A 26,810-nucleotide genomic window follows, 5' to 3' on the forward strand; every position below is an offset into this window, starting at 1 on the left:
TCTCCCCACCTGAACATCGAGCTTTTGGGTCCAAAAGCTTATGCTTCTAGTAAAAAGCTTCGCATTTAACCAATTTCCAATGATTTTGACCAAAAAGTACATTCCACAACAATTAGATCAAGCTTGTTGACCAAATTTTTCCATTTCACAAAACTCTTTAGGAATTTACCTGTGGGCTATAACTTCTATCCAATTCTATTAAAATATATTTACATATATTGTCTAACTAATTTGAACTAGACATTAAAATAATACATTATAACGTTACTAATGCATAGCATTTCCCAGAGCGATTTGTCGCCGAATTTCATAACACATGGGTGGGTTTTTGATAAATATATATATAGATTTTATAAACAGAATAAATAAGTTGAAGGAGGGCCGTTTAGGGCGCTCTCTTTCGAGATAACGAGAGATTTGTGTGTGCTGTGTTGGAAAATGGATGGACAGGACATACATCCGGTTTACCAGTCGTCATCGACATCCTTGGAGATCTCAAGGAGGAAGGGGGTCTTGAAGTTCTGCAGCTTTCGTCGGCAGTTTCTGCTCAGCGGATTATTGCGAAGATCAACGAGGGCCAAATTGTCACTGGTAATTGCCTCATCGGTATCAATTTCTAGTGGATTCAACGTACTTGGATCATTAGGTATTCCACAAATGGACGGTTTTTGTTTTTAGACTTACCCAAAATGGCATTGTTCTGGGCATCCAGACTGGCAAGACTCTGAAGCTTAAAGACTACTTGTGGCAAAACGATGAACGAGTTGTTCGAGATATTCAGCTTGGTTAGCGCAGACAAGCTGGCGAATTCTTCTGGCAGCCTCGAAAGTTTGTTGTGTGACAGATTAAGATCTGGAAAGGGATAAACGATTTGTAATTTAAACATAAGAATATATTTTATATATTATTGTTGGGCAACCCACCTGTGATGGTGCTAAACTTTTGCGAAAACTTGGGCGAAACGCTTTTGAGCACATTGCCACTGAGATTGCAGGTGATCAACTCTGTGTTTCGCATAAGATGATACACTGCATCTGGTATTTGCATCAGTTCACAGCTCGAAAGATCTGAAAGAACCGAGATGTATACGAGTGGTAAATAACCTTCAGATATGGATAGCTGAAACAATAATACTGGGTTCAAGAACAGAATGCATGCAAAAATAGCTTTTTGCCATTAAAAAGCTATCACCCAACATAGTTCTTTAAGACCGCAATGTATGGGTTATGGTTACATTGATTTGGCTTATATCTCACGAACTCCTACCTAAATGAGCACTCTCGTTGGCATTCTCACAACGCTCAATCACCCTAACCACCAAGTGCGCCATCTCCAAGTTTCCATGCGATCTCCTCGATTACTACCGATCGTAACCAGCCTTATCACTATACCTATATGTATATATGTATATATAACTTCACGATTCTCTTTGTGTTCGCTCACAGCCGAATTGGTCAACACTGAACACATGAATGGAACTGACTAAATATAAATACATACATTTCCCCATCTGCGCACGCAACTTATTATGCGAAAAGAGCGCCGATATCGGGCGACTCTCTATACTCTATATGCTCTATACAGTTATAGTGACTCACGATCGCGAAAGCTTTTCGTCGATTTTCGAGTATAAGAGCGAGAGAAAGACTCTGTTTGCTTCGCGGAAACTGCGTTTGTCCACACTGGGAAATTGCGATGTGTTTTCTTTTTGGGGAAAACCAATGAAGTAAAATTGAAAACAAAAACATTGATTTACAACATTTTACAAAGAGTGCCGTTGTAATATTTGTATGTTTTAAAAGCAGAAGCACTCGTAAACATATTAATAGAGTATTTCTGAGAAAAACATTTTTTTTAATGTTTTCGGTTCATGGAAAACGAAAACTAAATAAATACTGCGTTCTTTTTACGTTGCGTTAGGATGTGATATGTACCATTACAAAAATGCCTTAGCATTAAAAATAAGTGGATACATTTAATACATTTTAGTTATGTAAAGTTGCATTGTTTTTAGAAATATTTCTACTAAAATTAATGTGACCCTTACTTTTATAGCAATTAGTTTATAGCATCGTAAATGTTGCCTTACTACGCTATTAAATTGAAACAAATTGCTCAAATTTAAGACTCTCAGATACCCTTTAAGACAAACAGTTACCAAAGTTTGGCTACACTTCTTATATCAGTTGTGCTAATAATAATAATAAGCTAATACTAATTGCCGATCTTTTGGAACGAACGTATTCTTAAGATTTCTATAACAATTCCTTCGTTATTTAAGAGTTTCAATCGAGGGATCTCGGTCTTTGATTTCATTCATCATCACAACAAATAACCCTGAAGAATAGCTGAAGGCAAATCTGCGTAGAATCGTAGAATCCCAGAATGAAATCGATTGGGGGTTAATGTCTGGGCAATAATTAACACCCCCACTACCACTTATCGCGCCCATTGATAATTTACCTTTCTTTGTTAACCGATGGGAATTCGTGGCCACAATCTGGTAAAACAATGCAATACCAATATGTATGTACATACATACGTAGTAGAATCGCAATCGGCAGAGACGCACTTTCATCGGCAATTTGTGCGGGGAGTGTTCTTTTCGGATTGTCCCTCAATTATAAACAAATTGTCGGCCTTTGTATGGGGAAGTCGGTGCGCAATAACTGAAATTGGCAATTGGCCAATTGTCCATACTACGACCTATATACGAATGTGTGCATATATGGAAGGAATAAACAGAACCCGTATAGTAGTTGCAACTGCGCCTCAAGCAAAAATGACTGGGTCACATATACACATACCTATGTATGTGCTATATGCATAAATAATATAATTATAATTATATTAACCATAACTTACCCAGCTTGTGATTCTCCTTGGCGTCCTCGCACCGCTGAACCACCCGGATAACTCCTTGTCCAGCGATCGGGGGGCAGGTAACGATTCCGCCGATCCTCGCTATATGCGGCGGAATACTCGGATCGTCCGATAGTCCGGACTCCTCGCTGGGATCCTCACTGGAGATGTTGGTGTTCCGGTTGTCGTTGCCGTCGTTGGGATCGTTGTTGCCATTATTACTACCATTATTACCACCATTATTACCACCGTTCGGGATGTTTGTTATGTCGTTGCCAAATGGCCGCATCTTTTGTTTTTGTTTTTTTTTTTCGATTGGTTTGAACTAGTCTTTGGTGTGGGTATATTTTAATTTGGCTTTGTCTCACTGGGTTATCACTCGAAAAAAATATGTGTGTTTTTGTATTTGCAATCGAGCAAGTGTGGCAAGTGTGATTGGTTCAAGATATATCTTTCCTATTATTTGGATTGTTTAAACGCGAGCTACTTCGCAGCCAACTGAACGTGACTATCTTCCGCATTGAAATATTGAAAATGCTTTTTACTTTCGGTTTTTATAGCACGAAGAAGAAAGAAAAGCTGCGCATAACAAAACAAATGAAAAATAAAATGGGAAGAAAAGCAGCAAATAATAGCACAATTTGGCATTTTCAAGCGCACACCGATTCCCAGATACTCTTTCCTTTGCTCCGAAATAGTCATTAGCCCTGCGATAAAAGGTACTATTAATTGGATGTTGCCAAGGCTTGATTGGTAGTATGTTTAAAGAAAATGGGAAGTGATCTCATTAATTTCCATACAAAAGTATCTGTCAGATTATAGTATTTAAGATATAGATCAAAAAGAAATATAAAATATTGAAAAATATATACTTGTAGGTAGGGTGAGAACTGAACTAAAAGCGGCTTCATTTAATCTAATTTAAATATGTTATGTTCAAATAAAGGGGTATGGTGCATCCAATTAACACCTTCTAAAGGGTATAAATGCTTCGTAACAAAATGTCTTGTCATCTTAAGAGCAATAGCCTCTGATATAAACAGTCCTTCTTTCTCTTGCCAATAAAATAAGCTTGTTCTACCATATCTGCGAAAAAGTGTAAAAGTTCAATGCGAAAATAGAGAGTGAACGTTTGAGAGAGAGGATCGCACCGTACACTAGTCAGCAAAATAATGGAAAACATAATACAAATAATTTAACAAACCTTAAGTTATATAAGATCTGAGACATATGTATATGCATATACATTCAATATATGTAGTTCATTTGGAACGTCTGTCCAATCTGTTAGCCAGTGTAAATTGGCCAACATACTTATAGAATCGACTTTTACGCATCAGCCCCGTTCGCTGTTTTTTTCCAGTCAAAAACAACTCGTATTGAACACCTCATTTCCATGTATCATACATGTAATTATAAAATAATAAGCAAACATTTGTACACTTCTTCAAGATAATGGCCATTTTCAAGGTTGTCAAGGCTATTCTACCCATTATCTTCAATTTGCGGGGAATGAAGATAATTCCATTTGATCAAAGAGAGCTGCACAAATCCAAAAGGCCAATTTTAAGTTCTGCTCCCCAAAAGCTCCACACTGCTCTTTCTTTAAAGTTGGGAAAAGCTTTCGCCACTAAACAATATACATTTGTAATACCACAATACCCTATAGATACGCACATTATGTAAAATACACGAACAGTTTCACCTATTTAATAATAATTAGGATTGAGATCTTTTTGTATCTAATCTAAAAGATCCGGTGCAGTACCATGTTTAATTTCTAAAATTTCATATCCTTCAGATGAGTATACCTGTATTGAGAACAAAGTGTCTTGTCATCTTAAGAGCAATAGCCCCTGATACAAACACTCATTGCTGCTGGCGCGGAAAAGCTTGTTAAGTCTGCGGAAAAGTGTAAAAGTTCAATATACATGGAGAAAGTGCGTCGTATATAAATCGTACTTATAGAACCGATCTCCTACGCATCCGCCATATGATTTTTCTCTGTTCCGGAACTGTCTGTTGTCTCATTAGATATCACTTGGTAGTAAAAACATGCCATTCTGAACTTGACATTTCCACGTTCACGTCTCTCATAATTATATGCAGAATGCAGTATGTTTGTAGAGAAAATCAATGCCAAAATTTTAAAATCAACGTCAAAAATATTTAATTTAATTTGCACACACGTTCATTACGTACTCTATTACATACCGATATACAAACATTTTGCTATAAAATATTAGATTGAATATCATACGAAATGTGATAGAACTTGGTTAAAAATGTTTATTTGCCAAAACAAATTGGAACTCTATGGATGCCATTGATATATCCATTAAGTTTGGGTTAATCCCATATTATGTATGTACAAATCGGTTTCAAAACTGACAAATAAGCGTATTTTGATCGAAACAAATGGCTAAAATTGAAATACTTCTAGTTAAGTATGCCACAACACGAATTAAAAATGCCCATTAGTTCACTAACACATTTCCAGTCTACTACTTAAGATTATGTACGAGTTCACGCGAATACACAAGTATTTAACCATTGACATTACGAAGATCACGGAGATCCTTGTAGTCCATGATCCCAGGATCGCAGGACCATCTACTGCAGCACCACACCCTGGGCATGCTGCAGACCCGTGCACAAGTACAGCATGATGATGCTGAGCGCCTGGACACGCTCATCCGATCTGTCCGATCTCCAGGGCGAGGATTCGGTGGCCTTCTCCGCATCGTTCATCAGCGTATAGCCCTCGGTCTCCGCATCCAGGGCTACTTTCAGTTTCGTTAACTAGACATAGGAACATTATACATACATATATATATATTTATCCATAAGCCATGCAGACTTACCAACTCGTTTATCTTGGCCACACGCTCATCGGGCGGCAGGGCAACGTATAGGAGTTTGCTGGTGCTCTTGGCCAGATTCATCAGATCCTCGTTGCGGGTGTGACGGATGATGGGCTCCGTGATGACGATCACCTGCTCGAAGCTGAGCTCTGGACAGTCCAAGGGCAGGGCCTCCAGGTGCTGGGTGACGCTCTCGAAAGGATTCTGCTGCAGAGCAGGAGTCGCCTCTTCCACAATCGACGATTTTCTGTCAGTATTCAAATATGGTATTCAATAAGTAGCCATTCCAGATGGTTCTGTATGCGAACTTACCGCGATGGCGTGTGCTGTGGACTGGGAGGCAAGCTCTTGGAGTTCACCTGCTGACCACTGCCAGTTAGCGAGGATACGATGCCGGGAATGTCCAAGTTGCTCGCCTGCCGCTTGATGCCCTGGGCCAGCATCCCGGTGAGGCTGGATCGATGTACATCCAAGCCAGGGGCCGTTGGCGATTGAATTTGCCCCTGATCTCCGCCAGATGCAGCAGACGTCTCATCCAACGGAGTCGCACCGGTGCTGGAATCAAGGATCTGCGGATTGTCGGCCTGTGTGATGGTGAACTCCGGTCGGCTGGCCATCGAAGGAGTAGAGGAGGTGGCCGGCATGGAGCCGGTACAGTCCACCGGACCGCAGACGGTGGCCATCTGGCACTTGACTATGCACTTCTTGTGGCAGCACATGGAGCACTCCTGGCACTGCATGGCGTCCTTTAACCAAATCTTCTTGCCGCAGAAGTCGCACTGTGTCGCCCGATGGAAGTGGGTTCTCACAAAGTCGTGTGCCCTTGGAGCGGCTGTGGTGGCACTAGAGGATTCGCCAGATGTGGAGCTGTCCGCCATAGAGCTCGTCAGCTTAAGGAACTGCGACTGATCTTCTGAAGCTACTCGATCGCCAGATAAGGGGTTTCTGCATTGGGAGCATAAGAATTAGTTTAGTCTTTTAATCCGGAACTTGAAGCTTACCTGGCCGGAGACTGGGACTTTGATGTGCTTTTGATGGGAACATCACCCACCGTCAAATTGGGATTGCCCATCCAGGAGAAACCAAACAGAATGTCGCCAAAGCAGAGGTTCGGATTGAAGCCGGACTGATTGGACAGCGGATGCGTCTTTCTGGGGATCAGTAAATATATATATCAAAACCATTGTGCATCCTGGAGTGTCCAGTGGCGGTTACTGGCTAACTTACACAGCCTGCAGTGATGCCGGATTGAGACTGATCTGCTTGAGGCACTGATTCAGACTGGTTTCGGAGCACTCGACCAGGATCTGACCGATCTGGACATTGTTGTACCCCAGAAGCACACTCTCGCCGGCGGATTTGCCAAAGACGCAGACGTTGAGGAAGCGACTGGAATTGTCCAACTGGAAGCTGCACACGTCTTCCATGTGGATAAGTGGACTAAACGGACAGTCGATGGTGGAGTGCTGGTAGAAGTAGTTGACCGGCTCCTCCACCTCCTCCTTGCCTTTTTCCTTATCCTTATCCTTGTCCTTGTCCTTGTCCTTATCCTTGTCTTTATCTTTGTCCTTGTCTTTATCTTTGTCTTTATCCTTATCCTTGTCCCGATCCTTATCCCCGCTTTCCCGACTCATTGTCTTCTTGATAGCCTTGGCAATGAGGTTGGACTTCTTGGGGGAATTGGTTGGTGTTCCGCTCAAGCTGGGCTTCACCACCAGGTGCTTGGGTGTCGGATCAGCGGTTGCAGGCTCATCCGTTTCCAACTTCGGCTGGCAGGGATACGAACTTGGCAGATCGCCGATATCCTCGTACTTTTCGAAGTCCTCCAGTATGGCATCGTTGCGAATAATTCCAGGAATAATGCGCTCGATGCGCAGACTAAAGACAGTGGCCTGCAGCGTCTTGACCACCTTGGCGATCTGCTGAATGGTGGTCACCGGCCTGCCCTCGATGGCCACCAGGACGTCGCCGGCCAGCAGGTTGGACTTGCAGGCCGGTGTATTCGGGAGCACGGACTCGATTCGCACCACCTGGCTGCCGCTCTGCTTAAAGACAATTCCAATCTGCTGGTTCTTCGCCTTGTGAATGAACACGTCCAGCGAGATTAGCACATTCCGGCTGTCCCGCTGACTGGCCTCGATAAAGGGCACCGGCGCCAGCGTGATGGTGCAGTACGTCTCACTGGCACCCGGGTAGCCCATCAACCGGGACAGCTCCGCCAGCTTAACGGTGAGCAGGCCATTCGGCTGAATGTCACAGTCGCCCGCGTCCTCCTCCGCCGTCCAGTGGAAGAAGGGCTTGTAGCGCAGTTTGTAGTTGGGTAGCGTGTGTTTCCGGCGCACCGCCTTCCGGATCTGGTTCGAGATCAGGTTGGTTATGTTCGACTGCATCTGGCGGCCCTGGTACTTCGACTCGATGTCCAGGATCAACTCCGGATCGCCCAGGAAACTAATTGACCAATGCGTGTAGGGCTTTCTCGTGAACTGCAGACGCGCCATTCCCGAAAGCTGTTTGACTGCAATAAAAGATGTTTTGATGTTAATACAAATATTAGGAATAAGTAAAATATATATGTACATATAAGAACAACATTAAATATTTAAATATTTTTAAATATACACAAAACCCATGCATTTTTTTTTCATTCCCAATAGCTTTTCCAGATTCGTGCAAGGCTGGTGGTAGGAACAATTAAAGCCCATTCCCTGTCGCCAACTTACTCACCCCTAAGCGTTATCGATCCCTTCTTGCCCAGCACCATGTCCGCGTCAATGGAAGTTGTGAAATTGCCAACGTAGTTGATGTCCAGCAGAAGGTCGAGGTTCTCGATGCGCTGCTCATCCTTATCCAGTTCCACGTTGTGCACCGATAGGGACTTGACGTCTGGAAACTGGTCGCCCAACTCGAGCTCTTTAATCTGAAATATAATAGATGATTTTTTAGTACACCAATTAACTTTGCAACTAACGAAAGGGCATAATATCACTCTAACTCTTTTATTTTAATCAAAAACAAAACTCGAAATACATCTCACCGTGAGCTTGTCCAGCAGTTTTCCGGTGGTAGTTTTCGAAATCAGTTCGTCCAGCTCGATGGACAGCTTGCGATAGAACCATTTCCGCACCCGATTGGAGTTCTTGAACTCGTGGAAGAGAAACTGCATGACAAAGTTGAGGGAGACCAGGGCGGAGGCCCGCCGGAGGCTCTCCTGCTGGTTCTCGCATCCATTGCCAGCGCCACCTCCCAGTCCGGAATTGGATAGCCTCTTCAGGTTCCTGGCCGTCTGCTTGATGTTCTGCGATTGTGGAGAAACGAATTTGGAAATTGTGAATCGAGGAAGGGAAATGTACTCCAGGTACTTACCAATGGTAGGGTGTATTTAGCATTCGCCTGCTTCTGCTCCTCGCTTTCGTCGGGCAGATTCGAGAACTTGATGAAGATGAGGTACTGCAGCAGGATCATCACCACACCGCCGATCAGCAGAAAGATCAGGCAGAGCAGCAGAATGTTTGAAATGGGTATTTCCATGCTGGCGACGCCTTCAATTCCCACTCTCACTCAAATTTACTGTCTATTCCTCCGGATCGTATTAGCTGGAGGAGCTGCGAGGCTTCGATTGGACCAGCTGGAGAGTCCAAAGCTCCACTGGCCACTGTATATCTGATGTCAGTCTTTTCAATTACGTTCTGGATGTGCTCGCATTGTATCACCCTCGACCAGTAGTTCGTTCGCAGTTCACACGGAGTTTGGATGCATCCGTATCTGAGCTCTTGACCCATCCATTTGGCTGATACCCTAGCCGATTTCGCCAATTTGAGGCTGTTCCCAGCTATCGGTAGCTGTAAACTTACAACAACTTACAACTGCTGAATAGGCGACATAAAATCAATATGTATCCGCAGCACTGGCTGCACCTTTTTTTGTGCCGTGGCCCCAGCGCAGTGCGGCTGCGCCCGGATCAGCTGGCAATCTTCCTGGGGGTTGATTCTCAGCCAATCCAATGCGGAGGCCAGTCATCAGCCGGACCCCTTGGAACAGCTGTTCGGAACGGTGGACTGGGTACAGCCCAGGAATCCCTGATGGCAGGAAGTTTCAATTGCCTTGGGGTAGATAATTTCGAGAGGCGTTGCAGGCTCTTCAATCTCTCAAGGATGCTGGGATCCATGTGCTCATCCATTTAGTCAATATAAACTAAAATAGTTGGTCATGTATTGAAAAGGTATCAAAATCTACTCAATGCACAAGTAAAACACAAGATGTGCAATTTTTGTGTTATTTTTTTGACATTTATTTTCTTCTTGCTTTTTTTTTATTATGGTATTCCTTTACTTTATGTAAAATAAGAAAGTATTAATAGTTTTATTAACAAATTTGTTGAAGGCAGGTATTTATGTTATTATATGTTTATGTATGTATATCTTGTATATAAATTACGAGTCATCTTTATAATTACATAATTATTAAATGTAGTTTAATTATCTCTAGCGTATCTTAGTAATTAATTTAACTGCTTTATTCACTTAGTATATTAAATTAAGATATTTATATTTATATTTATGTTTTCTCTCATATATTTATGTATATGTATTATCATTACAATTTAGCCGTAACAGTTACATTCTTCTAATTTTAAACTAATTTCATTATTATTAATTTTGTTTCCTTTCCTATTTGCGTATCATCCCCTCTCACATCCTATAATTTATATTTCTTGTTGCTTTGTAAAAAAAAGTCAGATCTACTTACATATATGTATTTCCTTTTTATTTTTGCTTGTTTCCGTTCTTATTTTTGTTTTAGTTTTCTTAATTTTTTTTTTTTGTTTCATGTAACCGCTCACACTAGACAGTAAACAAATAACAAAATATGCAGTCGAATCGTTAAGTTTTGGGTTCAATGGTTAAAAATGTTTGCCATTTCGACAGAAGTAAGCCACCTACGACATGAGTCAAGTTTAACAACACAGGAGCGGACCGTTTGGGTCACCTCAATTTTTGGATTTGAATTCAAGTGTTCGAATTGAGGATTGGCTCGGCAGCAGCCTTGTGTGCACTTCATCATGGTTGCATGCATAAGTAACCAGATTGAGAATATAATGACTCTGGATCTGGATCTGAATCTGGATCGGGCAATGCTTTCCATGGCATCTCCATGCAAGGATCTGGAGCTGGAAGAACAATCGATCGCAGCATTGTGTAACAATATATATTTTTGTTTTAATTTTGTAGTAAATGGCGGGACGTGGTGCCCGAATTGTTCTTCCCCGGAAAGTGATGTTCATATCGGATCCCTGCACTTGGCACCTAACCATACAAGTAGGAGTACATCATGTTGGGCAGAGTTCGCGGTCGGCCAGCTGGGAGCCTTTTTCGAAGGACGAAGCGAAAGTTGTGAGCATTAGAAGCGAATCGAATGGAATCGAGTTGAAATGGTCACGAGCATGCCAATATTTTAGCTAACTAAATATTTCCTCTATAGGCATCATGAACTGGATAAACGTCTGATACTGAAATGCACATCAGTAAACTAACTTAATACTTTGTACTCATTTCTATTTTTTTTTTTTTTTGTTTTTCGGTTTTGTTTTTTCTCATATTTTTTTTTTATTTATTTTCTTTGGTGTTTTTTATTATTTATCTATATTTTGTTTAGTTTTGGCATCGGGGCAATGATTCAGTAGTAGTAATTGAGCTAATGAGCCCTAAGCTGCCCTTCCAAGAACTCTACTGTTGTGTGGGGATATCGCTAGTTATAATTCGAATGTTAATGTTAAGCAAGCGGTGCAAAATGAAGGTAAAAAATCGGATCTTAGCCTAGGACTGAGGACTTGAAACATTTGCCGCGTGGACAAACTTTTACTGGAAGTAGTCAAAAGTGAACCTCGGAAATACAACGTGCAACGTGTATACAATTAATTAATTGATTAATTAATTCATTGGAGAGTGAACTTTTATATCGGCGATCTTTGTTCTATGTTTTTCCTTAGCGTTGGAGTTCCCATTTTATTTGATACTAGTTATAAACTATTGTATATTTATCTATGTAGGCGTGTATATATATCTTCAATGTATTTTTTTGTCAGCATCCGTAATTAAGATAATTATAGAAGAATACGCTTGTCGGTTACCTTTCTCACACTCCACTCCATTCTCTTTGTCTAGATTTTAGAAAATCGCCATCAAATCAAAAATTCAAGGTTTTCAAAAACTTCACAACGTGCAGGAAGTGTTTACGAACAATTATTTTTCAAAATTATATCAACAAGTAAAAAATCGTATTCACACAATGATTTTTGCTATTACAAACTAATAGCGAACGAAACCTCCAAATTAAGTATAAAATAGTAACTGAAAAATGCGTTTTGGAACTTGGGAAATTTTCGGAGATTTTTAAAACTTACGGCTCACAGCCAAAGGACATTATAAAATGGCGAGTTTCTAAGTTAAATGGCGATCTTGAACTTTTTTGAGTGTATATTTGGGTTAATCGTTTCTAGGTTAGTCGTTTTCCCTATTCAGTATTGCTCAGTTAATATTTAAGTATCGTACACAGCTAAAGTCAGCTCAGTTAAGTTAGTTTAGGGCAAGTGTTTCTGTTTGCTAAATGTTTTTGTTTTAGTTTTTTCCTTTAACTTCCGTATGCACTCTACGCTAGTCATCGTCATATTCGTAATGGTAAGTTCATTTGCTGTGTAAATTCGCATTACTGCTCAGCTGCTATAATTATTTACTTAAGTTATGGATTCTTTTCTTTAAATTACAATTATTGTGCGCTCTTCGATATCCCGTCGTCCAACATGTACGATTCGTCTATCTATACACATGATGACTGCATTTTCTGGTAGTGAGTTGGAGGGGCTGTGTGCATGGCTATAGTATATTTGAATACATTACGTTTGGTGTGCCATGAGCTCTGCATTTTTACACATTATACACATTCAATTCGAGTATGAGGAGTCGGAGGTGTATATATTATATCTACACATGTTTTTGTTTACGTCGAGGATGCTCGATTGTGAGAATAATGCCTTGTTTGCTTGTCATTTATAAATACATATGGACATCGAGTTCTTTCAACTGATCGGAAAGTTTGCGAGGAGCTTATTTCAGCATACGAAACGCATTAACAGAAGCATAAACCTCTCTTCGATTACAGATTACAGAGTAACTATGAAAACAACGTTTCATTCGCTAAGGCAAATATATGTATGATAAATAAGCTATTGTAAGTTAGCTAGAGTCTGTATACACAAATGGCACTGAATGATGCTTACTTTACAGATACATGCTTTGGTCATAATTGAGTTATTTGGATCTAGTTTTGGACTTGGATTTGGATTCAATATGCTGGACTTGCCATGTTGCGTGGACTTCTACTAATCGTGGGAAAAAAAGAATCCGCTCGAGTATAAATACACAACTGAATGTAAAAAACCGTGGGGGACCAAATTGCGCTGAATTGTTGCTAATATTCGCTATAGGGATTCGTTCCGATGAAGGTATTTATAATAGTAGTCGTAGGTAAGTATGTTACATACAAAAGAAGAAAATAAATAACAATTTCATATCTACAATTATCTGGTATGTACATTGAGTAAATAAATAAATGTCGCATTTAAATACACATAATTGAAGTACTAACTTTTAATACAAACAAGTCAAAAACGCTTGCAGATTACCGTACCGATTCCTCGAGCTAAATCCTAGATAACTTACAATGTATGCGAGTACCTACAATCTTTACTTCCTATGTATATTTTCGACCTAGATCTATGTGTGTGTTCTGCTTGAAAGAGTTCTGTTATCGTTAGCTTCATTTTGATGTGCTCTTCGTCTAGACTTGCCCTTACATTAAAAAAAAGTACAATACACTTGATCATATTCATATCTAAAATTAAATTGTCTACTCCTATTTCTAAGCAAATAGTAGCTCTAATCTGTTTACAATCTCCCCACGTCCACTCCCAATCCAATTGCGTGGAATAGAATCACTCTCACATTCTTTACACCTCGTTTCAGTTTCAGTTTGAGTTTCAATTAAAGTTGCACTTTTAGTGGATCTGGTTTCTGGTTTCTAGTTTCTAGTTTCTAGTTTCTAGTTTCTAGACTCTGGCTACTAGTTTCTGGACTATGAAACTATGGATTGTGGCGTCTGCATAATGGATGCTCGTTCTTGATCCTATCCTCCTTAGAGCGTATGATACGAATACTGCGGATAGTGCTGGTGATGCTGCTGCAGTGGTGGCTCGTGTTGTAGATCTGGTGTAGTTAGTTCTGGCTGGTGATAATGAAGAGCTGGTGCTTCGTCCACTCTGTCATTATCAGTGGCTCGTTCGGTATTATAATTAATGTCATTATCTGAATATATCTTTTTAATAGCTAATGGGGACGTTATTGTAATTGGTACGCTTAATATCATTGCTTCAGTTTTAGTTGTCCTTGGTGTTATTGCAGTTGTTCCGGTTTCACTTCTCTTCATAGTTCTGATGAATTCGATATCGGAGTGGGGCGATGTTGCTCTGGTCTCCGGCAATGATGCCATCACTGGGGATCCGTATGGACCCGATTGCCGGTACCATCTAAGCCACCCATCCTGATGCAATTGTTGCTCCTGCTTCTGTTGCGATTGCGGTTGTCGATTCGGGTTTAATTCCTGTAAGCTAACTCCAGCCAATTTGATATCAGATATAGTTGTTCCTAGTTTCGGTGTCGATACGTTCGTGCCATACCTTTGATATAGGTGCTGCTCTTGGTGTTGTCGTTGGTTTTGGGTTTGGTGTTGGTGTTGGTGTACTGGTGGACAAAGGTATGGAAGGGTTTGCAGATGTTCGGGTATCTGGTAGCTGTGTCGTATCGTATCAAAATTGTGATCTAAGTTTGGTGCTGACAAAGAGGAGCAAATGGCCTGATGCTATACCCAGATCTGATCCTTTCGATTACGCGATCGCAATCAAAGCCTTTGCTAGCACCAATCCTCCTCATCCGAATCGGAGTGTCGAGGGTTCAGACCACTCTTTGGCTTAAAACCGTTTAGAACTGGAGATGGCAGTACACGACCTGTTCGGCCCATAGCCAGCGCTTGTTCAAACGACAGCGGTGCTATATATTCCAGTCTGCGGGACATAAGGGCACATATTACTTGAGTGCTCCAATACTACATATATAGCACCACTCACCTTTCTCTTTCGACCTCCCGCTCGCGATCTCTTTCGCGCTCGTACAACTCCCGTTCCCGATCCCGGTACTCGTACCGCAGGTCGTACTCGTGCAGACGATCGCGATCCCTATCACGATCCCGATCCCTAAGGCGTTCGCGATCCCGCTCGCGTTCTCTACTACTATAGTACATATCCCTTGGATCTCGCAGCAGGTCGCGGTGGTGTGGTAGCGAGTGAACACTGTGGGGCGTTGAGTGGTGTGTCTGTCAGAAAAATTAAACATTATTAATTATGATAATTCTATATAGTTGTTCTCTTTGTTTTCCTATGAATATTAGTTGATATTCTACTGAAGATTTGGTTATTCTCATTATGAGCAAACAGTTGCTTTGATGCTTGCATCCCACTCGCAGGCAGAGTGAGTCTAGGGTATCAGATACCCTCGATCGATAGTCACTTACATGTGTGGGACTGGCATTCAGCTTCGGGAAATTGATATTGGTTGGCTTGAGCTGCAGTGTTGACGGTTTGCTGGGAGTCGGAGGAAGGCGTCTTCCGATTCCGGCTCTTCGGGAGGCCAGTGTTGGGTAACTATGCTGTACATGCGTTACACCTGCGGGATATCGAAAAATTACTTCCCTGTGGGCTGAACAAGTGCAGTTTAGGGCATAAGTCGTTGCAAAAATACTCTGCTGTTATGATACTGAACAAAGTGTACCTAAGTCGTTCTTCATTGACATTAACATGGACTTAAAACATACATACAAATATATGAAACATAATATAGAATGGGACATGTTCATTTGGATCAGTTAGGACTAACTAACTATCTATTAACTGAAGACAATCAGACAGACTTTATCGTAACCAGATTTATGTGGAATTTTATTGTGCCACATTTAGTGGGATTATTTAGTCTCAGTAAGGACTATTGGATTCTGAAAGTACAGGTCAAAATCAGCGTTAAATGATTTAAGATTTCATTAGTTATTTCTAAAAATACATGTACAAGCATTATAGAAACAAGATTTATTTGACAGGTTCTTTCAAAACTTCTAGCTAATATTTTTTGCACAATTATGATTTTATGGTTATTTTACGATATTGTGTAAAGGATGAACATGTCCCAATCAGAACGTAGTTTACATATTAAACTTTAATGTTGTTTAAAAATTGTTGCTATGCCAAAAATGCATTCACTGTATCTACGTTCATAAGCGTGTGGAATTATTTGAGCACCCTACAGAATTATACAACTTAGAAAAATATGAAACAGTAACAACAGTGCTATATAATGTATTGAGAGAAATATACACAAGTAGTTGGATGATTTGGGGAATGGGCCGGTCGGCAGCTAAATTGTTCATGGCAACATGCGTGACTGTTTTGATTTCGATTTGATCTATAGAGATACCATTTATGCAAAAACGAAAAGGATGGATTAAGAAATGGTGCAGATTACTATTGACGCACATTCACAGATAGATAAGATAGATAAATATGCACACACGTCTAGATACTGAAACACCCGAAGACTGCAACCCAAATTATTCCTCTGGTTAATATTACATAGACGAGTATGTATGTAGCTCAGTCTATTTTACCGCCCAAAACTGGTACAAAAAACAATACTGGAACATTGCCTGCATATCTGTGGTAGTAACTGGGTGTTTTTTTTTTTGTTTTTTTTGGAACAAGTAGCAAGCTTTAAATAGAGATTCTTGGTCAGTGTCTTATCCTGTGCTGGTCAGGCTGACAGAGGTCAATTTCGAACAAAAAAAATAGATACATGTACTACATACTATGGCTTACGAACTTCACCTTCTTTGTGGGATAGACTAGGAAATGATGTTCACTTATCTCACCCCTACACATTGCTGTTCCATAACATATTCACACTCCTCTCACATCGATGCTGTTTTTAAAAAGTGACCAGTACTAGGTGTTCTCGTCGGAGTCCGTCGAAAGTAGTCCTGACTCAAAATGGTATATATTTAAACTCCTCTATTGCTATTCAACAGTTCATTTGCCAGAGAGATTCAGTGTGGTAGTTTAATGACGAGGATGAATGTCTGTACATGTCAGCACCATTCATACGAGATGTGATTATATTATAAGGTGGATGGTACGAGGATGGCTTCTAGAGAAATGAAAATAATAACGCTGCTAGTGTAACAAGAGTACGAGTACGAGTACGAATAGTTGGGCACATAATCATGAGTTCTTCGGTGTGGTAGATCGCAGATCTGAATGAATTTGAGAGCTGTGTGGGATGTATGAAAAGAGTAGTTGAACTATTCGATTAGTTGAAGCTTATGGTTGACTGATTGGCTGATTGATTGATTGATTGACTGTTTGTTTTCTGATTGAACGTCTGGGCATGACAATACATGTATACATGTTAAGCATGGTTGGCAACTATGTACGAATACAAGTTAGTTACGAGATACGAGTTACGAGTTAACGATTTACGAGTAAGCATGTCTGATCTTTGATGTTTGTTAAAGTTGAGATGGTTGAGGTCGAAATTTGTGTAGAAGAAAATACTAGCATATATAGAAAACAAGTTGAGTAGTTGTTTTTGTTAAATTGTTTAAAGTTGATTTTGATTGAGCTTGTTGGACTTTAGATAACAAGTGCTAAGGATGTACCCATATCAATCCCATAACCAAGTCTGTCTCGTTCACGCATCTCCTGAAGTCTAGCGGGACTCGGCGATCGTGATCTTTGACATAGACTGGTTGTCCCATATGTGGGATAAGGCAGTTGAGTGCGTTTACTGCGAGACAAATGACCACCATATCGAGAAGGCGAAGGCGAACGGGCCGGACTTGTCGATGCTGACCATGAACCTATATTGTACATATAACAACAATAATAAAAAAAAGTAATAATTAAGGATGTCGGGGCACAACATTTTACGTATTGGATCTTAGCAACATATTTTCTCTTCTCTTCTTTTGTTTTGTTTGTTTTTTTTTTTTTCATTTTGGTTTTTTGCGATTTTCAAATTGCTTTCGAAGAGATAAACGATAAACGATAGAGAACCGACTTAACGGAAACGATAAAATTATTATTGAAATATAATATATTTGTATTAAAAGATTTCGTTAATAGCTATGGAATTGTAGACATATATGTATATATGTATATAACTACGGTTCTACAAAATAGATCAAAAATCCCTGGAGTATCCAAGTCCCTGGTTTTGTGTGTGCCCCATGCAAGCCGATCGATCTCAAATGGATACGAAGTGATTAGGGGCAACATCAAGGACAGACAACTCGATTACAGGATAATGTTGACGAATCCCTAACCAGATCATTTGGCTTACAACCAGCACACACACACACACACACGATAGTCAGTTGGAAGTAATTAATGGTTAAATGCCATGGATGTCGAGCCAATAAATACCTCTTGGATACCGCGGATGACTGTTGCCATGCCTAGGATGACGAGTCTCCTTGACCATCTCTACAACATTAGATACGGTATCGGAGAACCCGATATCATGATGTATGTATTGATGGCCACGCCGTCGAGGACTCGGAGATCTGGCCAGTGGAGAGCCGTTGTGCCTGCAGTATAATTAATTATTAAGGAAATTTATCAATCAACTTTGCAGCGTTCTTACCTCAAGCTAGGCGATCGCCGATGGCCATTCATATACGAATGTCCAGGATGTAAATGGCCAGCATCGGCACCGGTAAGCGACTCCTGCGAGGGATGTCTCGACGCGTCCTGCAGCTCCAGCATCTAGTTGGAAGATGATTGTGGAACGTTTTAGTAAGCCAACTGGTTCACCATGAATGCTACCACTCGAAATCAGTCCAAAAAGATTGAGAAGTAGTTCGGGGTACGGGGTTTGGGGAAAGCAGGTGGGTGATTTCGATTGGGGGAAACACTTCCAGATGGTCAAATCGATTCTAATTTGGTCAGCATTTCAAAGTTTTTGTGTTTTTTTGGTTTTTTGTTTGGGACTCCTCTAGACCGATTTCTTGTGGATTCATTCATTGCAAGGATGCGTAAGTTTAAGTATATCTGTGTATTTATAAATTTAGAACTATAGTTGTCCAATGCCCAGTAATGGAGCGTTGGCAATAGATATGTATATATGCTTGTACTTGTATATAATGCTACAAAATAAATATACATAGAGACATGTATGCTTACTTTGCGGGATATAGTATTTAGGGGATATACGATAGTATACGGTATATAAAAGTAAACAAAAGCAATCATTACTGCACTGCAACAAAATACATATTCAAATGCGTTTTTAATTGTACTAGTTTGTATAGAAAGGTTCTTAAATGCGGGATTATATTGGTTTTGTATTTGATGGTTAACCTATTTTAGGGCATGTAACATTTAAGGGATTCCATACACTACTCGGGAGTATACATATACATATATACTTGGTCACTTTCTCTAGATAATTGGGATTCTTTTGGGTTCTTTTATAATCGACTGGATGTCTGCTTATATTTGAGGTTTTTCTGAAAATGATATGACTGCCATATTGCGTTTCATCTTACGCCAATTGTTTAACATTCGACTTCATCTACGTTATTGATTTTGGTTTATTGTCCTATATTTATGGTGATTTGATGTAGTACAAAAGAAGTGAAACGCAAAATACGAAGGAACAGCTAGTATCAATCGATCTTTGCATCCGGAAAGTGAAGATTTAGCCAGATTTCTCTACAAGATATATCTACAAGATAAAAAGGATAGCTACTCATGCAAGTGATTGTGTTTATAGCGACTAGTTGAGAAAGCAGTGATATAATCTCAATAACAACAAGGCGGAACATTGAAAGCTAAGCAAATGTGTAACTATAGGCATGCACTACTTAGTCAAAATTCTTTGGATAAATGTGTGGTGTGATGGTGGGTAATGGGTTTTGGTCAGGTCCTGAGTCCTTTTCCAATTGCTCCTTTTTGGGCCGTGGAAAGAGCAGCTTCATCGAGCGCCAATTGATTTAGAATCGAGAAGGCCGACGAACTTACTTACCGTTCACAAACCGTTTCGCATTCGTGATTGGACTGACGATTAACATTTAAATACCAAAACTGTTTACTTATTACATTCAAATCGAATTCGAAAACAATTACTACCTACACATAAAGCCGCCTTTACATGTGTAACTAGAGGGTTAACTCGCTAGAAATCAAGAATCACTTGGGCGAATGGGGTATCTTCGCCACACTTTAAGTCTAAACCATTATAATACAAGTTACAATTTGTGTGCTAAGTGGCTGGCTTTAACTCTAAGAGAAAAAGCCATTCTCTAGTTTTGTATATAGTAGTGTTACAGTTGTTGCCCTAAGAGTGGCTACAAATTATTTCCTGATAAATTCATTCACTTGCGACCGAGAGTTCAAATGTTTTTCTTCGCGTGGCTTTATGTGTACGTAGAAAAGTCGATCAGGTCATTTCCGGATCTCACTTCCGATGTCCCACCGGAAGTCGGTGACATTGAACGTGACAACTACAAGTGACGTGATTATTCAGTCTGATTGAACCCAAGATTATCGGACTTTGCCCAAAAGGCTGTTGTGAGTGGGAACAGAGTTAGAACCGCCAACTTATTTCACATGGCTGGCACGCCTGATGCGAATTGGAATCAACGATTGTCAATTGCTAATTGTTAATGGGGCAGACTAGATCTGTGAGTAGGAAAATTGCAGTTTCTGGTGTAAAATGAAGGTGTCGCGGTATGTCTAGGTCGCAATTGTACTGGGATTGGTGAGTTAATCATACATTGCTGGCATGTTGTACGTGATAACCAAAGATGTTATTGCACTTGCCTATGCTTACACTATATTCCTAAAGGACCTCGCAAACCAGTCGGTGCAACGGGGTCACACACTCATTGGAATTGGAGAAAAACGATTGCAAGTCCGCTTTTTGAAACTACAAGTCAACTAAGCCTGCTCAAAGAGGCCACTCAACTTTGTTACCGAAGTAAACTATTTAATAACTGAATAATGCACAGAGAACCACAACTTAAGTGTCATTTATCAGAAGAGTGCGTTTTCAAAGTTAAAACCTCATATCTTTCATTGATGAACTATGGTTCACTGTATATTTTCAGGACTGAATTGTGGGATCAGACGGCAAAATCGGACTGCGATTTATTGGGGTTGAGTGGAGCTTTGCCAGAGCCCTTCGGTTCGCTGTTCGTTGCCACTGTTAACTGCTCAACTTGTCCAAGAAACCAACGAACCAAGGAATGCCTAAGTACATGGGAGTACATTTAGTGGTTATAGAAACGATCAAATTACAACATTGAGTACGAGTACGAGTACTAAGCCAAGTTTTGCGTTTCTAATGTTTTTTTGTTAAATTGCTATGCAACATTTAGGTACGAGTATGTATTGCACTATTGAGTAAACGCAAATTAAAGTTTTATTGTAGGTTGAATACGCAGTACACACATGTGCGCATGTATATATGATGTATGTATGTATTTATATATATTCATATTTATGCATGTGGAGCTAAGCTGAGCACCCGGCAATATCTGGCATATTATATATTCATATTGTACATAGTCATAGATACGTCGTACATGGGCGCGTACAGCTATACATATACTTATGAGTGAGTATGTATTTAAAGGTACTAGTTGATTACTTGACTTAATCGGTTTGTGAACAACATTTATATCGGAAACGGAGTATGGACACAAAGAGTATTCACATAAATTTATATAATACACAATTAATTATTATTTTTGATTAGTAAAATTTGTTGATAATTTCATTTTGGTTTACCGCTTGGAGTTTATCAAACTTATTCACCTTTTTGTTTCTGAAATATTTAAAAGTTAGAAGAAAAACAATTTACTTATGTCAATGTTGAAGAATGCACAAAGGCACAAAGATCTTGTAGTTAGTTGCTAATAGTGTTGGTAGGTGTTGTTGTTAGTAGTAGTAGTTGTATTTCGATAGTGTTTTGAAGCGAAAGTTATCTTATGCATGTACGTATGTATGTTGAATGTATGCTATGGTCCTTCACGATCAGCGAGATTACTGACTTATCTTCATGGGAAGATATAAAGATTACATCTGATTTTTGGAAAAGCTGCTTGCAAATCTTTAGGTAAAAGTTACTTGAACTCAACACTTTTATTTTGGGTTTACAACCAAACAGCTGTTGTAGTGTTGGTAAATACGTTTTTAAGATCCTGAAACTTTATAGAGAATGTTTTACGGAATCGCTCGTTGACTTGTTCGTTTAGCTGGGAAAATGAATTTACAACTGAAGATTATATAGCATACTTTCTTGCGCAAAGCGGAATAGATATTCCGGGAACGAGGTCAGAGCTTAGATCTATGTATATAAAGTACAATCGAGTAAAGAAGACCACTCGTCGTCGTCTGGTTTTATGGCTGATGGTGATCGAATGAATGGACTCAAATGGTGATAATGACAATGGCGATGGTTATAATACTTTGCACTTTACGGACTATGGTTAAGATTGAAGCTGGTTTAAATTACCTAACTGATCGCTTTCTGATCGTACTCCGCCGTGCTAGTGTTGCCAAACTGTTGTGTTCGGCATCACCGTTTGCGTGGTGGTGGTGCGTGCTGGCTAACAAATGTGTTTGTGAGTTGGCGGCTCCTTCCCCATTCGGCTCGAAACTTATGGAGCCCTGTCGCGATCCTCCTTTGTCAAGGGCGGCCATATCGAGTAGGCAGTTAAAGAATGATTGTTTCTACGGATTTTTCGATTTTGCGATTTTTTGATTGGCAATTGGCAGTCGATTTGGTAGACAGGAAAGTGCAGTGGTTGTAATTCATAGTTTTAATTGCCATTCCGTTCCGTTTTGGTATTGGTATTGGTTTCGTTCGTTGTTGTTCGTTTTCATGAATATTTTTCGTGTATTTTGTTTATATATATATTTTTTTTTTTTAAGTTGTAGTTGTTTTTAAGTTGTAGAAATACAGATTTCAGATAGTGTTGCAATTCAATTAAATTGTTGTTTATTGTAGACACAGTTGTGGTTAAAGTTGGGTGATTGGTGAATATTTGATGTAGTAACATTGCAACGCATTGGGATTGGTTTTGATTTTGTTTTGGTTTTTGTTTTTTGTATAAGCATTGAAAATGGAATGTAAGAATTATTATAGAGTAATTAAAAAGTATAAGTAGATTACAGAACAGAAATGATAATTAAAAAGTATCGTTATTATCGCATATATGTATGTACATATGCATAGTATATATTTTGGTTTATACATATGTACGATTGTTAATAATGGAGCGATAGCCCCTGCTTAATATCTTTACATTGAGGTATGGTAGTATATAGCATTTCGAGATGTGTCAAGCTCTATTCGGATTGTGTCGGTATTATGTAGGTTGGTTTAGAGGAGGCAATGTATATAAGAGATGCTTTCGCTTAAGATTTCATAAATAGCTTAAAAGAGAGGCTTGCTTAATATGGTAAAAGCATGCGCAAACATTTTTACAACTCACTATGATTTAAAGAAAATCTAAGAGGTACCGCTATGAGACAAAATTGTTACGATTGTTTTTAATATTGTTATTATTATTATGTGCCGATTTAGAGAAATGGTCAACCAAACAAGTGATTACGAGTTTTATTAAAGTTTTGACTATGAATAACAAAAAAATAAACTATCGGGTGGAAAAGAAAAACAAAACTTATGCTTGTATGGCATTTAAATGTTTGTACCAAATTAATAATAATCTTACATGCCCATATGACATTTGAATATTTGGAATATTGCAATATTTTGAATCAACCAGATTATTATATATTAAACCCTGGTTTTCATGATTTGCTATATGAGCTGTTGATATTTCTTTTTTGAATATAGTGAACAATATTTAAAACCACTTTTAAAAATATCTTCGAATACTTTGCTATTAACACTTTTAAGTCTCTTGTCATATGGGCATATATGATAAGCATACAAAAATTGGACCGATTTCATTCTTCCATGCTGCTGTTTTTATTAATTTTTTAATTAGTGTCTTAAATTGATGCGATCGCTTGGTTACCTTAAGCATGCCTATTCAGCAGAAAAGATTACAAGAAATTCAGTGGCAATTCGACTTGTAAATGAAAATATTAAATATAGGACATTTGCCTGAGATACTATCACAAATGGCCTGGTTCATATGAAGAATGCTACCATTGAATCCACGTGTCTTTGAATCTAATCAAATTCCAATATGTACACATACTCTAGAGTTCTTTGTATCAAGGGTTAAGTATATATATATTTGGTCGGTATATTAAAATGCAGACTTGCGATTGAGTGCAATTGAGTCCGATTCATACTTAAAACACAGTGCTTTACTTTTGTAAAGTGTACAATTAACTAAAGGACAATTACTTCAAATGCATCAACACACAAGGACTTAGACGTTCCACAATGTAAAAATAAATATTAAAATCGTAGATCCCTACAGAATTATATTTTCATCGCCAGACTAATAAAATCTTCAATTGCTCTATATTCACTTTTTATGTATAGATTTTTCCTACATGAAAATAATATTTACAATCCTTCGTTTCAAGTAAAAGTCCTCTGCTGCCATCGTGTTTGAAAATTGTAACAGACTCAAGAGGACGAAGGACTGGTTTCTATGTCAGAACTTCCATCATCACTTGCGCCATTCCAGCTCAAAAGAATAGGCCTAAACACAAAGCTTTTGCCAGGACCTCAGAGGGTCCTTTTAGGGGATTTAAAAAGCAGGCAACCTATATCAGACCACGGGGCATTAGCCCTGTAAAGTGCACACTCTTCTATGGCTATTAAAGTGTGATTGACTAGTGGGTGTGTTAAGCGAAACATGACCATGGCATTGCAGTTGGGTGTTCATCTACAGCTGGATTATTATATAGGATATAGGTGTGTTTTCGTACTGGATTTCGGTAATTGGTATTTGGTTGCACTTTATTTCATTGATATGATGGGTAGGCAGGCTGGTTATTCTGGTTTCCTAGTGATATTATTGCTCTTAGGCGAGTATGCAAAACATGCCTCTAGCCGAGAATGGTGAAACAGTTGGTTGTACAAAAGTAGTAGACGCAAAACATGTGGAAGAGGAGGAGCTTCATATTTAAAAGGCGAAAGTAAAACCAAGCGAAAGATAGATAGGTATATATATGGAAATATATTATATACCGGCTCCTCGACTGCCGTTGGGCTATATTTATGCTCATCGTCGTGCTCCAGCTTCTTCCGCTATCATAGATCATCGATGTAATTTACATTTTACATCGTCCAATTATCATTTACGTTCAGTGAACGTGGACCGAATGTCAATTATGGATTTTTTAAGTATCAATTTTGAGTTGTCAATTGATCGTTTGTGTGTTGTGCACAAAAACAGGATAACAGATAAAACATTTGAATTAATTATTTCCATACGAGTGTGTTTAACCCACATGAATTCGCTTTGTTAGGTAATTTCATAGAATCATGTTTTTTTTTTTAAACAATTTATTGTAAAAGCGAATCCGAAAGTGGTAAGATTTAGAGATAAAATGGATGTGTTAGGATGTTCCTTGACCCTCTAGTAATACGACTAATTTTGCGGATATTAAATGTTTCCAAATTTTCTCTTGTGTTCACGTTGTGTAAAAACAAATGGCAAACCTCTAGAAATATCTAAGTATCAATACATACAGTTTTGTGTAACGTAGTTAACTCTGTTTTTGTTTTGTTTGTCGTATCTACTTAGAACGAACATACAATCGCAAACTGGAGAATCAAAATACGAACTTCTCAACTCTACCGATATATGTAGGTATATATATTTGAGTATGTAGTTACTTAAAGATACTCGACTTCTACTAAACGGTTTTCAATCGCTCATTATACGAGTTAAGTTTAACCGTCACCCCTATTGGATTGCAATATTTTCAGCTATCGATTTGGAATCTCTTGATTCGATTTTGCATCGAGAAGGAGAAAACTATGCATCCCACATAGTGGCAGATCCAAGAGTTCTAATAGTAAACAAAATATCAGGATGGAATCATAGTTTATTTAAATTTGCTCGTTAATTTTCCTCTGGATCCGCCCCTTTTGGTCCCACATGCCTGCCCGTAGATAATTTCAAATTTTGACAGTTAAATATATAGTATTTGGGATCGGATCTGATCGGGCCTGATTTAGCCAATTACGGGCAGCTGCGTGTACACATACTTTATAATATATGTACGCAACTATGTGGTTATATAAATGCGATTGTGTAATTCTAAGTTTCGTGTATTTGAGTCACATACAAACGGGCATGTATGTGCGGAATATATAGGGTATTGTATATACAAATGTGATAAACATGAGGTTGCATATAAAATTAATTATATACCTCCTTCCAGTTCTGCATATTTTCATTATTTCGTTTAATTTGTTTACGTTTTTTTTTTTAGTTTTAATTGTTGTTTATGAAAGAGTTCATATATTCAGTCGTATGAGAAGAGAAATCATAATATCACATATTTATTCCATGGTATATAGATTTTATAGAATATTTTGTAGTTGGTGTAGTTTCGTTTCAAAATGTAGGTTGTTTGGGGCGAAAAGAAATTTTATCTTTGCTCTTAAGCAGAAAATCGCCCTAAAATATTTAATAGTAGAATGCTTGTTATTTAAAAACGCCGTGTAAATGTAAACCTTATTTTGTATTATATAGTAAGTTTCTGTGTTATATACATAAACGTTCCGAAGATAAGATTTTCCCGCTTTAAATGCGGATTATAAAACTTTTTATTTCTAATAAAGTATATTTTTTGAAAAGTCAAAACTGAAAAGCTTGCAACACTTGAGGTTTATATCTATTCCTGATATATATATATGTACATAGCTTAGGAAAGTTGAAAGTTGTGACGCTTTTCTGTAATTCAGGGCGATTTTTTAGAGTGCAGCA

At 38.9% G+C, this 26,810-nt stretch overlaps 3 protein-coding genes across 13 annotated transcripts in view; all 3 read right to left on the bottom strand.

Moving 5' to 3' along the window:
- Nucleotides 1-321: 321 nt before the first annotated feature.
- Nucleotides 322-3,382, bottom strand: LOC117148172 (leucine-rich repeat-containing protein 20). 2 transcript variants are annotated; one of them, XM_033315440.1, is made up of 4 exons: nt 2,866-3,382; nt 924-1,067; nt 685-852; nt 322-616 (listed from the first exon to the last, which is right to left on the bottom strand). In XM_033315440.1, exons 1-4 carry the CDS (start codon nt 3,149-3,151, stop codon nt 465-467), a joined length of 750 nt encoding a protein of 249 aa, XP_033171331.1. In that variant the 5' UTR covers nt 3,152-3,382; the 3' UTR covers nt 322-464. The 2 variants fall into 2 exon arrangements, with proteins under 2 accessions (XP_033171331.1, XP_033171332.1); XM_033315441.1 differs by lacking the exon at nt 2,866-3,382 and adding an exon at nt 1,267-1,446.
- A 1,653-nt stretch (nt 3,383-5,035) lies between these two features.
- Nucleotides 5,036-9,599, bottom strand: LOC117148219 (PDZ domain-containing protein 8). Its single transcript, XM_033315509.1, has 8 exons — nt 9,090-9,599; nt 8,761-9,021; nt 8,451-8,643; nt 6,954-8,241; nt 6,728-6,877; nt 6,039-6,671; nt 5,727-5,973; nt 5,036-5,664 (listed from the first exon to the last, which is right to left on the bottom strand). The coding sequence occupies exons 1-8, from the start codon at nt 9,252-9,254 to the stop codon at nt 5,476-5,478; spliced, it is 3,126 nt and encodes a 1,041-aa protein (XP_033171400.1). The 5' UTR covers nt 9,255-9,599; the 3' UTR covers nt 5,036-5,475.
- A 4,218-nt stretch (nt 9,600-13,817) lies between these two features.
- LOC117146675 (voltage-dependent calcium channel type A subunit alpha-1) overlaps nt 13,818-26,810 on the bottom strand; it is a 49,088-nt gene continuing 36,095 nt past the window's right edge. For 4 of the 10 annotated variants that reach the window (XM_033313027.1, XM_033313029.1, XM_033313028.1 and 1 more), the window contains exons 26-31: nt 18,521-18,642; nt 18,301-18,464; nt 17,535-17,735; nt 15,345-15,496; nt 14,902-15,146; nt 13,818-14,838 (exon numbers count right to left, since the gene is read on the bottom strand). In XM_033313027.1, the coding sequence (XP_033168918.1) occupies nt 14,688-14,838; nt 14,902-15,146; nt 15,345-15,496; nt 17,535-17,735; nt 18,301-18,464; nt 18,521-18,642 (1,035 nt within the window). In that variant the 3' untranslated portion in view covers nt 13,818-14,687. Of the gene's footprint in view, nt 14,839-14,901; nt 15,147-15,344; nt 15,497-17,534; nt 17,736-18,300; nt 18,465-18,520; nt 18,643-21,696; nt 21,707-22,396; nt 22,615-25,060; nt 25,121-26,810 lie in introns of those variants that run through there. The other 6 variants (XM_033313024.1, XM_033313025.1, XM_033313023.1 and 3 more) reach the window with 5 other exon arrangements.

Source organism: Drosophila mauritiana, chromosome X (genome assembly GCF_004382145.1).
Source record: "Drosophila mauritiana strain mau12 chromosome X, ASM438214v1, whole genome shotgun sequence".
Classification (NCBI taxonomy): domain Eukaryota; kingdom Metazoa; phylum Arthropoda; class Insecta; order Diptera; family Drosophilidae; genus Drosophila; species Drosophila mauritiana.

Excerpts from the sequence above, each read along its gene's own strand:
- LOC117148172 (XM_033315440.1), bottom strand. The coding sequence starts at position 3,151 with ATGCGGCCATTTGGCAACGACATAACAAACATCCCGAACGGTGGTAAT. Across the intron at positions 1,068-2,865 it reads CAAGGAGAATCACAAGCTGG|ATCTTTCGAGCTGTGAACTG; the intron begins GTAAGTTATGGT and ends CGGTTCTTTCAG. Across the intron at positions 617-684 it reads CCAGAACAATGCCATTTTGG|AAATTGATACCGATGAGGCA; the intron begins GTAAGTCTAAAA and ends TGAATCCACTAG.
- LOC117148219 (XM_033315509.1), bottom strand. The coding sequence starts at position 9,254 with ATGGAAATACCCATTTCAAACATTCTGCTGCTCTGCCTGATCTTTCTG. Across the intron at positions 8,242-8,450 it reads GGGATCGATAACGCTTAGGG|TCAAACAGCTTTCGGGAATG; the intron begins GTGAGTAAGTTG and ends CTTTTATTGCAG. Across the intron at positions 5,665-5,726 it reads TGGCCAAGATAAACGAGTTG|TTAACGAAACTGAAAGTAGC; the intron begins GTAAGTCTGCAT and ends TCCTATGTCTAG.